Consider the following 13,617-nt stretch of genomic DNA (forward strand, 5'->3'; position numbering starts at 1 on the left):
TGTAAAGTATTTATTATATACAGGAACAGACATAATTCCAAAAATACCACGACCCTGTCTACATCTGAGTCAGTATACACAATAGAGAAATAAACATTTCCAAAAGTCTTTAATTCAGCATAGCAACTAAAAGCATTGGCATCTGAGTAAAGTCTTTTCTGTGGGCTCCAGTTTCTTTACCTGTAAAGACCAGAACAGCATGTAGATCTTGCAGGGTGGAGGCGAAAATTAAGAGTGAAAACAGAGCTCTTAGAGTTCAGTGCTTACTACGAAGAGGGAACCCAATAAACAGCAGTCCTAACCCTTGAAGATATAATCGGCATTCTATCAAATGCTTTACCAAAAAAAAAGTCTGTCTACTTCACAGAAGAAATTTCAACAGCATGAAAATCATAAAATGGTAGCCACCAAATTACAAATGAGCCACATCTCCAAAACTCTGCTTAGACATTCAGAATATTTTATTTTATTCCATAGAAACAAGGCTATAAACAGTAGTTGGGTTGCCAACCTAGCTCACAGAAGCACATTTACCCAGAATAGAGATAATATCATTACATATATTAACCATTTCCAGATTGATTTTGGATTACTGATATAAGGAGGCAGTCTAACACCCTGATTCTGGTGGCAAAACCAATAGGAAGGTCACATAGGAGTCCAGGCTAGATGAGATATAAGCAAGGTAGGATCAGTGCACTGGAAAGGAGGCATCATTCAGATATATATCCAGCAGAACTGGGTGAGGGACTGGAATAAGAGGGTGTCAAAGATGTCTGACAGCAATAGATAACGGGGTAACTCCCATAACACTGGAGGAGAGCCAGTTGTCTGATAGAAGATCAAGAGATTAGTCTTAGAAATTCTGGATTTTTAAGTCTGGTACACATGGAGATCATTTCCAATCTGGTACACATGGAGATCATGTACATCTAAAAGTACATACCTCAAGAAAGACAGATTTTGAAAAGAGAACAACAATCTAAGGCAATCTGGATTTGAAATAACTCACTAAATGATTTATAGCCCCATAACTTCCCAAATGTCTGCACTGATCAAGAAAAATGCCCAATTTTAAGTGCCAAAATGAGCTGGGTTAGTTCATATAACAAATTTCAATGGCATGAAAACTACACAAAGACCACTGCTAGTTTACAAATGAGGCTCATCCCCAATATTTGCTCATTCAAAATAAATAGTAAAAGAGACATTAAAGGAATAGGCATATATTTTCAGGATAGTCTCTGATGATAGGACAGTTTACAATGAGCGTCTACTGTCAGCACTGAAGCTTCAATGCACGCTGGCTTCTTGCAATTCCATCTTTTCCATCATTTTTGAAATTCCAGTTGTCCAAACAAATTCCAAGTTTAAATACAATGATTCGCATGGTGATAGAAATTCTGCAATTAAGGGACAGGAGCTATAGAAATGACTCATATGTCATTTTAAAAAACTGTATCACATGGATAAACCATATTGAGTCTCAACTTTAGATATTTTACAAGATAGCTGGAGGGAAATCCCAATGAAGATCTCAGTTACTACCTTATTCTCCTGAAAGCAAAATGACTAGGGCAATGCAAACTGATCTCTAAGCATTAAGGAAAAAAAACTTATAAACACAGAAAAAGATTGCCCCTGTTATCAGAAGAGGACCACAGCCTAAGGATACCAGTCTCACCATCTTATTCACACAGTGAGAAAATCATTCTGGAGAACCGGAAAACATGTTAAAGTTATTACAAATTCCATTTCATGATGAGCCCGTGAAGAAATTAACACAAAACTCTTTGCTGTGAATATTCCTTAGTCAAGATTTTAGTGAAAGAGGGCAGATGGTAAACAGGAGATGGGAAGGGAGTTCTACTAGGCAGTATGGCAACTGAGGGAGTTTCCAAAACGCTTCAAGGATACACACGTATTCTTCTACCACTCTCAATTAGAAACACACACACACACACCCTTTAGCACCAGCACATACTTATCTTCTGAAAGCGAAAGCCCTCATGCACATCTAATTAAATAACACTGGAATTCATGCAATGGGTTGAAAAGGCAATAAAGTCAGCAGAACCAACAAAGAAAGGGAAAAACACTCCTCATGATGTCAGATTAGTTGCACACTGATGCACTTCTCATAATCTCAGAACCAGGAATATATCATAACTGAAAAAGTAGTGCTATGATAGATTCTATATAAAAACACTATTAAGCAAAATCAAACCATATAGTTTACTGGCATCTGGACAAACATGAAATACTACTATCATCCTAGATTCTCATAACTCAACTTCATGAGAGAAGGCAGGCAAGTAATGGCCCCAGTTCACAAATTACAAAACAAAGCCTCCAAGAGAAGTATGGGTAATTTAATTAAAGGCATTAATCCAGAATTAAATCTAGGAAGTGAATCCATTTCCAAAAACTAGGAAGGAGGTCATCAAGCCAAAACACCTTAGCAGTTTACCTTCAATCTTATTTCTCTGCATTCTAGCAACTCCTCAAAATTATCATATTATCGACTCCCTGAGAAGGTCAAATAATAGTCTAGGCAGAGAAGATGATTTTACCTCCACTATCTTTCTTAAGCTGTGACAGGCTGCCCTAATCAGCTTTCATGCACACAGGCACATAGACACACATGCTCCCTTGTGGTGCCTCTTAATCACCACGTGCCATGCTGAACAGCTGCAGAGGTCTGAAGGGAATTGGCAGAAATGTGCAATGATGTGCTAGCCACTCCCCTGAGGCATCAACTGCCTGCTCCCAGAGGCCAGAGCACATGGGTGTTCACTGTGGCAAGTGATAGGCCCAGAAGACAGGCAAGTGGTTTCAGGTGGTGAGTGAGGAAAAGCAGTTTGCATCAGGAATGTTCCAGCCCAGCAGAACTAAGTTGTATCCTACTCACTACAGGGATACAATATTCATCATTTATACAATGTCACTCTGGGGAACAAAACTTGAGCTCAGCACAAATAGAATACAATCAACTCTGCTGCACAGGAACCAATAAAGGAGGCTTCTCTCACCAAGAGGGAACCTAATTGATTAAGAATTGACTCCATATCTGACACTGGAGGTCAGTCCTTTTATCCTGTGACAGAACACTTTACAATGGCCTGACATACAGTCCTTGAGAGCAGAGCCTGGGTCTAACCTTCCGAGACTATTCAGCAGCTACTGCAATAAGCTATGATCTATGGTCCCAGGGATGAAACAGAATCAGGGTTAGGGCAATATTCAAAGAAACCAGGTGAATGCCATAATACATGCCACACAACTGGCTGCACACAAATCAGATATGTGCTGCCACTCCTTTCAATGTGATTTCAGATAAATTTCAATAGAAACCCAAACTTGTGAAGAAATTCCTTGGCTATCTACAAGCAATTGTTTATGAGCCAATAAATGAGTGAAATGATATCAACTTGGTGGAATAGAGATGTTAGACATTTGATCAGAAAACAGGAGATCTAGAAATTGAAAGAAGCTTAAAGCCATCATTCGCACTCCACTTCACGAATGAATACAGCATGCTGTCAAGTTTTGTACAATGACAAATGAGCCTATTCTCTGAAGAAACCTGAGTAGATTTAATACTCATTTCAAGAATCCAGTTTGGTTTCTCTTCCTCAAAATTAGCAATTTTACCTTATGTCCAACTTCAAAATCTCTTACTATAATTATCATCCTAGTGACTATGATATACAATAAAAATGGCTGTATTTATAATTAAGATACACCATTTTGGTATTAGTACAAAAGTCAGAGCCTTATTAAACCTGTCACAAGGCCAGGTACGGTGGCCCATGCCTGTAATCCCAGCACTTTGGGAAGCCAAGGTGGGTGGAACACGAGGTTAGGAGTTCAAGACCAGCCTGGCCAACATAGGGAAACCCCATCTCTACTAAAACTACAAAAATTAGCCAGCCATGGTGGCATGCGCCTATAGTCCCAGCTACTTGCAAGGCTGAGGCAGGAGAATTCCTTGAATTCGGGAGGCAGAGGTTGTGGTGAGCCGAGATTGCGCCACGGCACTCCAGCCTAGGCAACAGAGCGAGACTCCGTCTCAAGAAAACAAAAACAAAAACAAAACCTATCACAGGATCAGTGGTTCAGGGAAGGAATGCTAATATGGCTTTAGTGTGTTATGGCCAGATTAAAAAAAAATGGTTTTGCCTTTCTGAAGATACAATAAAAACTCACCCAAAATATATTTCTCCTAAAATCCAAACTGAAACTAAGTGAGGAAAAGATGAATCACAGTACCTCCTTGAATAGCATTCTTTCAATTACTATCATAGGAACCATCCCATTCATGTTCTTTGTTGATCCAGGACATAAGAAACAACCCAGGACTCTTAGGGTTGGGACATGAGGAAAAATGAGGGGATGCTCAAAGGCTCACTATCAGATTCCCAGAATGCAAATTCTGTGGCCAGTCACAGAATATTACGCTCTAACAAAGAACACAAAGAAATGAAATCTATGGCCTCTGAATTGTTACATTAGAAATACAAAGTCAACATGCGGCCGGGCATGATGGTTCGTGCCTATAATCTCAGCACTTTGGAAGGCAGAGGTGGATGGATCACCTTAGGTCAGGAGTTCGAGATCAGCCTGGCCAAGATGGTGAAACTCCATCTTTACCAAAAAATACAAAAATTAGCCAGGCGTGGTGGTGCACACCTGTAGTCCCAGCTACTCAGGAGGCTGGGGGGTAGAAATGCTTGAACTCAGGGGGCAGAGGTTGCAGTGAGCTGAGATCACACCACTGCACTCCAGACTAGGCAACAGAGTAAGATCTTGTCTCCCCCCAAAAACAACAACAACAACAACAACAACAACAACAAAAGTCATCAAGCTACACAAAAATCTGCACACGAACTAACAGGAAGCCATATACCCCTTCCTGAAAAAAAAACTCTTACAGGGGACAGAAAATTCTGCCAGTCAGAAGAATAGAGGGAGCATTGATGCCACAGTGCATTACAATAGGCATGCTCATAGTCCAGGTCATCCCCTCTTCCCCTTATAGCCAGCCTATCCCTCAGAAGTAGCGGAAGCATGAAAAAGGAGCAAGCTTCCCTCACTAGTAAATCCCATAGCCCTGAACATTTAATGAAGGTGGCTGGAGAAAACAAGAGAGCCAACTGAATGGAGCTCAGGGCAATATGCAATTATTAAAACTGGAATTGAGCCCGGACCCTGCTGTGAGACTACTGGCAATCAAACTGTGGTCAGGGCCCTAATTTTAAACCTCTCCCATTGGGTACCGTTTCTGACACATAAACACGCCTCTCTTCATATCAAAGTAATTCCACTTGACTTGATGGAGGAGTGTCATCTGCTGGTAAAGGGCCCAGCTTACAACAATTGCCTCCAAAAGATTAGCTTAAGCCCAACCACTTGCAAATACACTTCTGTCATCAATTTCTTACCTTCTTCCCAATAAGCTTTTTTCGAAGAAATTCCCGGGCCTCAAACATGTAAGGAATGTCATACAGGGGACGCAGTTTCTTGTTCTTATCCTAAAAGTAAAATAAAACATGACATCAGGAATGAACAAAATCAAATGAACACGTCCAACAGCACAAGATATAGGAATGTGTCTGAAATTGTACCTCTTTGTATCGCGAATATTAAATGTTAAGACATATAATAAATGATTTTAAAGTATTTGGTTGAAATGCTTTATTGAGAATAGGGCTACCTTTTTCACACAACAGGCTCACAAATAAGAAATAGAGTGTTTGTAATCACCCAAACTGGAAACAAATGTTCTTTGATAACAGAGACATAGGAGCATAAACTATTACAGAAGAAGCTCAATAAGTATTAGGACACTTCAAATATTTACAGATATTTTAAATCCAATTCTATTACTCAAAAAAACTTTATTGAGCACCTACCAACTGTTAGTTCCATACAAAGCATTCTATAAATACATGTATAATCCTGGACTCAAAAATTATGAAACTTAAAATAGGAATAGAAGAAATCCTACAGATAGGAAATAGCAACACAAAGCAGTTTTTTTTTTTTTTTCTTTTTTTTTTTTGAGACAGAGTCTCGCTCTGGACAGGCTGGAGAGCAAGGGCATGATCTTGGCTCACTGCACCCTCCGCCTCCTGGGTTCAAGCAATTCTTGTGCCTTAGCCTCCAGAGTACTGGGGATTACAGGCATGTGCCACCACGCCCAGCTAATTTTTGTATTTTTAGTAGAGATGGGGTTTCACCATATTGGCCAGGCTGGTCTCAAACTCCTGACCTCAAGTGACCCGCCTGCCCTGCCTTGGCCTCCCACCCAAAGTGCTGGGATTACAGGTATGAGCCACCACATCTGGCCAACAGTTTTGATTCAGTGCTATGCTAATACATGTGATATAGACTAGGGACTAAATGCTATAAGAGTTCAGGGAAGTGGAAAGAAGTAATCAGGAAATGTTTCATTGACAAGGCCAGATTTAATATGAGTTTGCAGGATAGTAAAGAAACAGGAGGAAAATTAAAGTTGGAAAAAACAGAAAAACCAAAAGAAGAGAGGCAGAAAGGAACAGTATGTCAACACATACACACTTACTTCATTATCTCACGGGCCCCAGATTCTTCCTAAAAGAGGTGGCTATTCTAAGCAATGTCATTTTTAGATGATATAAGAGGGTCTATCTAGATGAAGGTAACAGAAGTAGGAAAGGACAGGAGCCTGAGAGATAACGAGAACCACTTGAAGAAATGAATTAATGGGAACTGAATGGTGTAGAAAGGGAGGATAAAGGAGTAGGAATCCAATGTGGAGTCATGATGACATGCGTAAGTCAAGAGACTTTTGTCTTTGTATAAGAAATAAGAGATCTTGACTACACCAGTTGGTATACTTCGCTTTAATATTTCCCTCCCAGAAGCCTGTAAGCTCCACGACAAAAAAGACCCATTCTTTGTTTTTCTTTAACTCCCCAGAACCAAGTACAGTACCTCCCTCATCAGTACATACTCAATAATTACAGTTAGACTTAAGTAGCTCCAAAGAAACATGCAGACTGATATACAAAGATCAAATGTGGCACCTGGTATCTTCTGTCTGGCAAGGATTCTTAGCTATGATTGAGTGCCATCACCAATTCTGCTTTACGGCTTATGTTATACTTGGCTCCTTAAGAGATCTCTATTTGTAATCTATTTTTATAAAATATCCATAATCCTGTACATGTGTCCCTTGTGTTAACCAGCATTCCCCTAACCCAGGCATACATACAAAGTATGCTAGGAGAACAGGATTGCTTTGCAGAGTTGAGAATCTCCAGGAAAATATTTGCAAAAAGTATAGAAAGAAAGGAGAAAATCAAGGACCAACCCCTACCCTAGATGCACACCATTGATTCCACATCCTCTATGCTTATCCAACCTGGCCGAACCTTTGCCATCTATTATGCACCTGACAAAACAAGACACCTCTGTGTAGTCCAAACTGTACTCAAAGAAAATATTACGTTTTTTCCTAAGTAGCCACTACTTTTAAGTAAAGAGCCTTCATCATTTTAATGCCCCATTTAAAAATCATCCTAAGGTTGATATTATGGTTAAGTGGATCTATGAAATAGATGTTTCCTCCTAGACGCAAACTAAGCCTCTATGCCTCCAGCACATAATACCAACATTTCAATTCATTGACCATGACCAAGAAAATCTCTTGTGAGAATGCAGATAACACTTTCAGTGTCAAGGAAATTTGAGTTTCATATTCACTAACTGTTTTCTACTTCCTGTTAAAAAAAAAAAGTGGGGGCAGAGGGCATAATTATCATCATGCCAGTGCTCTTCTAAAAAGTTAAGGTAGCTCCTTCTCCCAGATCATATGTGGAAGTCAACATACTCCAAACAGAAGCCTCTGGGGTGGCTGAGCTCTGATCAAGGCCCGGGTGTGTCATGATCACTGTCTGATGGGAAGAAAATGACCATGAACATGAGAATCTTTAGAGGAACAAAATAACATCGAGGTTTTCTTATAGAAAATAAAGAAAATGGGATGCGTAGAAATTGCCTGGGTTAGGGGAATGCTGGTTAACACAAGGGACACATGTACAGGATTATGGATATTTTATAAAAATAGATTACAAATTAGAGATCTCTTAAGGAGCCAAGTATAACATACAAGCCGTAAAGCAGAGTTGGTGATGGCACTCAATCATAGCTAAGAATCCTTGCCAGACAGAAGATACCAGTTGCCAGTAATAAACAGGATTTTTAATAAAGACAAAATCAATGGTTATCAGAATCAGCCCTCAGAAATAAAGAAGTGTCAGTGTATTCATATTCACCAAGCAACAGTGGACATTCTATTTTCTGAGGGTAGCTACATGATTACTAAAGTGAACATTTTCAAAGATGAATTGAACAAAATAACAACACTGACCTTACATAGCCTTATGATTTGCCTCAGAACCCAAAATCCTGCACCTTATCCTCTCTCTCTCTCTCTCTCTCTCTCTCTCTATATATATATATATATATTTTTTTTTTTTTTAAGATATGGGGTCTTACTATGTTGCTCAGGCTAGTCTTGAACTCCTGGCTTCAGGCAGTCCTCCCACCTCTGCCTCCTGAGTGGCTAGGACTACAGGCATGTGCCACTACACCTGTCTCCCTACATATTCTGAAACAGCATAGAGATAGACGGGAATGTCAGTTGGCTGTAATTCCAAAACTAGGAATAAAAGGTAAGAAACACTGTTCCAATGGGCCTTCAAATGAAGATTATGGGATGAGGTACAACTAAACATTTGAAAATGGCTGTCTAAATAAGAATCTTGCTTTTAAGACACTCCACAGGATAAAATACCCTCAAAAGAATGAAGGAAAATAAAGAATGTATCAACAAACACCCCAATAAGAAACAGGGTACCTTCAGAGTCTGATTATATGTCTCTCATGAAGCTAGAAAGAACTAATAGCACAAGCAGAAAACAAGATACCACAGAATGATCTTGTTACTCTAACCCCTCAGAGCTAGCAGCTATTGACATCTGCAGACATCTTACAAGAGAGATATTAGAAGTCCCTGAGAAACCACAAAATAAAAGCAATTCCTGCAAATTACCAGGTATATAAAAGCCTTTGAAATCTCCAAGAGGCAACTGAGGTATGGAATGTATCCTCAGAAAACAGGACTCTACCTGCTTAAAAAGAACTGTCTAGTTTAGATTCTAATTTACATGGAAATATTTTTTAAAAAATAAAAATAGGAACTTTATAAACTCGTGGGCAGATAATATACAAACCAATAGGTGCTGTAATCACTGTTCATCCTGAGAAATGACATTGCATGTAGGCCCTGCAATGACTCACATTAGAGATGGAAGAGGTAACGTCAGTCATCTGTATCTCTTACCAGTTTGGGAAGGAGGCCCAATACCCACATCTCAGCATCTGAAGATATAGCTAGCATTTTTTCAGGAAGGTATTTTTGGCTGGTTGCCAAAATTGGGAGTCTGGTCAATGTCCATTAGGAGGGAATGAAAGAGAACTTGAATCAAGTCCTTATTCTCAACCCCCATTCAGGCCTAATTTTACCTAGCCCATTCTTAAACATTGTACCCACAAAACTAAATGACCTTGGGATACTGCAGGATTTTTATAAATGAGGGAGAAATGAAGGCAGAAAAAAGAATATAAATTTATTACCACTGATATACACTCAAAATGGTGAAGATGGTAACTTTTTTATGTATATTTGATCTCATTTTTTGAAGTGTAAAAAACAAAAACAATTTAAGTCACAAATTATATATTTAAAAAAAGGTTGAAATGTGTGGCTTCATTAAAATTTTAAAAGTTCTGTACCGAAAAGACATAATGAATGAAGTGAAAAGTCAAAGAAAGCACTGACAGTGGGGATAAGTGAAATAGAAGAAAGAACACGGAGAGCAGGAGAGGGAACAGGGGTGCAGGGCCACAGCTGTAATGAGATCAGGGCAGGCCTCACTAAGATTACATTTTACCAAAAACTCAAAGAGGTATAGGATGCCCAGTCATCCGAAGAAAGGCAAAGATAACAGCCAATGCACGTTAGCAAAAAGGCACCACCACTGCAGCTAGAGCAGAATGCAGGAGGGGGAGGCAGCAGGAGATGAAGACACAGAGCTGACTTCACATTTGAAAGAATTATTTTGCCTTTTGTGTTGAGAACAGACACTGTGACAAGAAAAGGATAGAGCAGAGGAGACAAATTAGAAGATTATGATAGTAATCTGGGCAGGAAATCATGGGAGATTACATCAAGGCAGCAGCAGTGAGGAGGGCAAGAAGTGGTCAGAACTGGAAACATTCTGAAAGAAGACGGATGGAACGTTAGGAATGAAAGAAAAGGAGGAATCAAGAATGACTCCTTTTTTATCTGAGCAAATGGAAAGATGGCTGGGGTCATGAAATAAAATGGGGAAGATCACCAGTAGAACAGATGAAGGGAGAAGGGTAAGACCAGGAGACGTGCTAAGCTTCAGCGATTGGATACCTGAGTGGAGATGCTGAATGGGCAGTTGGGTATACAAACATGGAGTTTGGTCTGAACCAGCAAAACACGTTTGGGAGTTGTTGGCATATAGGTAGTATCTTCTAACATTAAAAGGTCATGAATACGCAACAGGAGACTGAGAATGAGCAACCAGTAAGCAGGGCGGGAGGAAAATACCAGAATGCTGTGTTCTGGAATCCAAGAAATGAAAACGAATAGACAAGAAGGAATCATCAACTGTGTCAAATGCCACAAACTAAGGCAAGCAAAATGGGAAGTAAGATTTGCACTTTGGATCTAGCTAAGTGTGGGTCATTGGTAGTTTGATGAGGATAGTTTTGGTAGAGCACTAGGGGTACAAGCCTGGTTGAAACTACAAATGGGTGCACAAGAGAATGGTAAGAAAAAAACCTGAGGACAGCAAGAACAGTTGATCCTTGAATGACATGGGTTTAAACTGTGCAGGTCCACTTATATGTGGATTTCCTCCTGCCCCTGCCATTCCTATGACAGCAAGACCAACCTCTCCTGTTCTGGTCAACAGTAGGCAATTAGTTGAATTCTGGGGGGAATAAAAAGTTCTAGGGCTGGGCGCAGTGGCTCCCGCCTGTAATCCCAGAACTTTGGGAGGCCAAGGCAGGTAGATCATGAGGTCAGGAGATCAAGACCATCCTGGCTAACATAAACCCTGTCTCTACTAAAAATACAAAATTAGCTGGGTGTGGTGGTGGGTGCCTGTAGTCCCAGCTACTCGGGAGGCTGAGGCAGGAGAATGGTGTGAACCCGGGAGGCGGAGCTTGCAGTGAGCTGAGATAGCGCCCACTGCCTGGGCGACAGAGAGAGACTCCATCTCAAAAAAAAAAAAAAAGTTCTATATATGAATTTTTGACCATGTGGAGGCTGCCACTCCTAAATCCCACACTATTCAAGGGTCAACTGTATATACAGTCCTTTCAAAAGCTGTGTCATGAAGGAGTACGAAGAGAGTATGGTGGCATGCGCCTTCCCTGGCAAGGAAGCAGCAGAGTAAAGATAAGGATTTTGTTTTTGATTTCAGATTGGAGAAATAACAGGCAATGGTCTAGTGGTGAGCAAACAAGAGAGAGAAGAGAACTGCTAAAGCAATGTCCATGCCATGGACAGAATGGCTTTCCACAGAGCACCAGTAGTTCATCTGCAGGTATATGGATGGATTCAGATTCCAGTAGGTGGGTAGACAGATGTGGTACTCAGAGCTGGTGGGGGTTCTCTTCTGATTACTTTGATTTACTCAGTAAATAACTAACAATAAGAAAAAGAGAAATAAACCCATAGATGAATTGGCAAAAGATATAAACAGGTATTTCACTAAAGAATTCCAAGTACACATTAAGTATGCAAAAAAGTATAACTTGATAATTGTCAGAAAAATGTAAATTGAGATACAGTACCTCTATCATATTGGCAAATATTTTAAAGAATGTGGGGAAACAGGAATGCCCCTTAACCACTGATGGGACTATAAGAAGTTTTAATACTTTGATATGGTGCTATGCGGCATTGTTTGGTTAAAGGTGGTAACACACATACCTCTAACTACGAAATGCTACTTACAGGTAGGTATATGCCCCAGAAAATTCTCGTATGTGCAAGACAAGTGTAACAACATCTATATTAACACTGGATATAGTATAATCAAGCAATGGAATACACAGTAGTTTGGCTGATTTAGAGCAACACAGCAAATGGACAGATTTAAAAAAAAACAAAATTGAGCTGGAAAAGCAAGTTGTAGACTGATATAGTAAAACCCCATATAAAAGGAGACTAAAAACAGATACAAACAATAGTATATTATTCATAAAGCTATGTAAGCAGCAAAAGAATAAAAATGCACAATGGTTACTGATGTGGAATGGGTGGGGAGAGAAAGAGAAAAGGAGAAGGGGAAAAAATGGGGTTGAGGACAAGTACACAGGGACTTTCAACTGTGTCTGTAATACACAACAGTAAAAAGGAAAAAATACAAGGCTCTGAAGCACACAGGGAAGAATATCAAGGCTGAAAAAGGAACCCAGATGTTTGTTATGTTATTCTATAAACTTAGATTTCTTTTTTAAGACAAAATGTTGAGGGAGAGAAAATCTCCAAAGCTGCTTTGATCACCCTTTCCCATTTCTCCCAATATTTCATGCTTTCATTCTTCTCTTCAGCAGAATAACTGGCCATTCTTTTCCTCCTAAGAAATGCACTAAATTCCATTTATTTCCTCAAAAAAAGGATACTCTTCCACAGATACATCCTTCTGTGAGGCAGTGGAAATATTTTAACTACAAACGTTCTATAGACAGGGTCAAAATCAAATTTGATTTTTATATTTAAAAGGAGACTCAACTATAATAAATGAATTAATGTGCCCAAGAGGAATTATACTCCATGACGATCTTAAAACTGACTGTTGAATTAAAATAAGAACTACAGACATGATCAGATTAAAATGGATAAGATTTCAAACAGTAAATAATGGACCAGTCCCAGTTGCCCTGCCACACATGCTATTTTAATAAACAAAGGCTGCAATTTCCATTTCAATTATAACTTAAAATAGGAGCATTACCACATGCCCTGGGCATATTTACAATTAAGGACCTTTCAATTCCCTTGGCATCCAGGAGACAGAACACACAGGGATAGCCACTGTTTTATGGTCCTTAACACATACAGTAGCATATTTCTATAAAAGGCAGGTCTGATAACTAGAAAGCTACAAGCTAGCAGTGGGAGGAAGGTTTAAAATTGTAACCACCTTGGCCGAATGGAAGGTATCTTTTATCTTCCCAAGGTACCTAACTATTCCTAAAGGACCATACACAGAAGCCTCACAGATCCAAACACCTCAAGAGTTGTTTCAAAGAAAAAGCAGCTTTATTTCCAACCAGCTCTATTTCATTCTCTCCACTCAAAATACCTCTTAAAAGTAAATACAGTCTATAACAGAGACATGATCTGAGCAAGTGCCAAATTCACAGCAATGCAATACATTTAGCATATCTTCCAGGAAGCAAAGACGAAATAGAAAACAATAGAAACTGAAATCAAACTTTAAAAAAAAAACTGGAATCTAC

The 13,617-nt window shown here is 39.5% G+C and overlaps 1 protein-coding gene across 1 annotated transcript in view; it reads right to left on the minus strand.

The window, feature by feature from the left end:
- Nucleotides 1-13,617, minus strand: part of SND1 (staphylococcal nuclease and tudor domain containing 1) — a 438,972-nt gene that overhangs the window by 277,461 nt on the left and 147,894 nt on the right. The window contains exon 11 of the mRNA XM_050782556.1: nt 5,445-5,534. Coding sequence (XP_050638513.1) covers nt 5,445-5,534 — 90 coding nt within the window. The remainder of the gene's footprint in view (nt 1-5,444; nt 5,535-13,617) is intronic.

The sequence above is a fragment of the Macaca thibetana genome, chromosome 3 (assembly GCF_024542745.1).
Source record: "Macaca thibetana thibetana isolate TM-01 chromosome 3, ASM2454274v1, whole genome shotgun sequence".
Lineage (NCBI taxonomy): Eukaryota > Metazoa > Chordata > Mammalia > Primates > Cercopithecidae > Macaca > Macaca thibetana.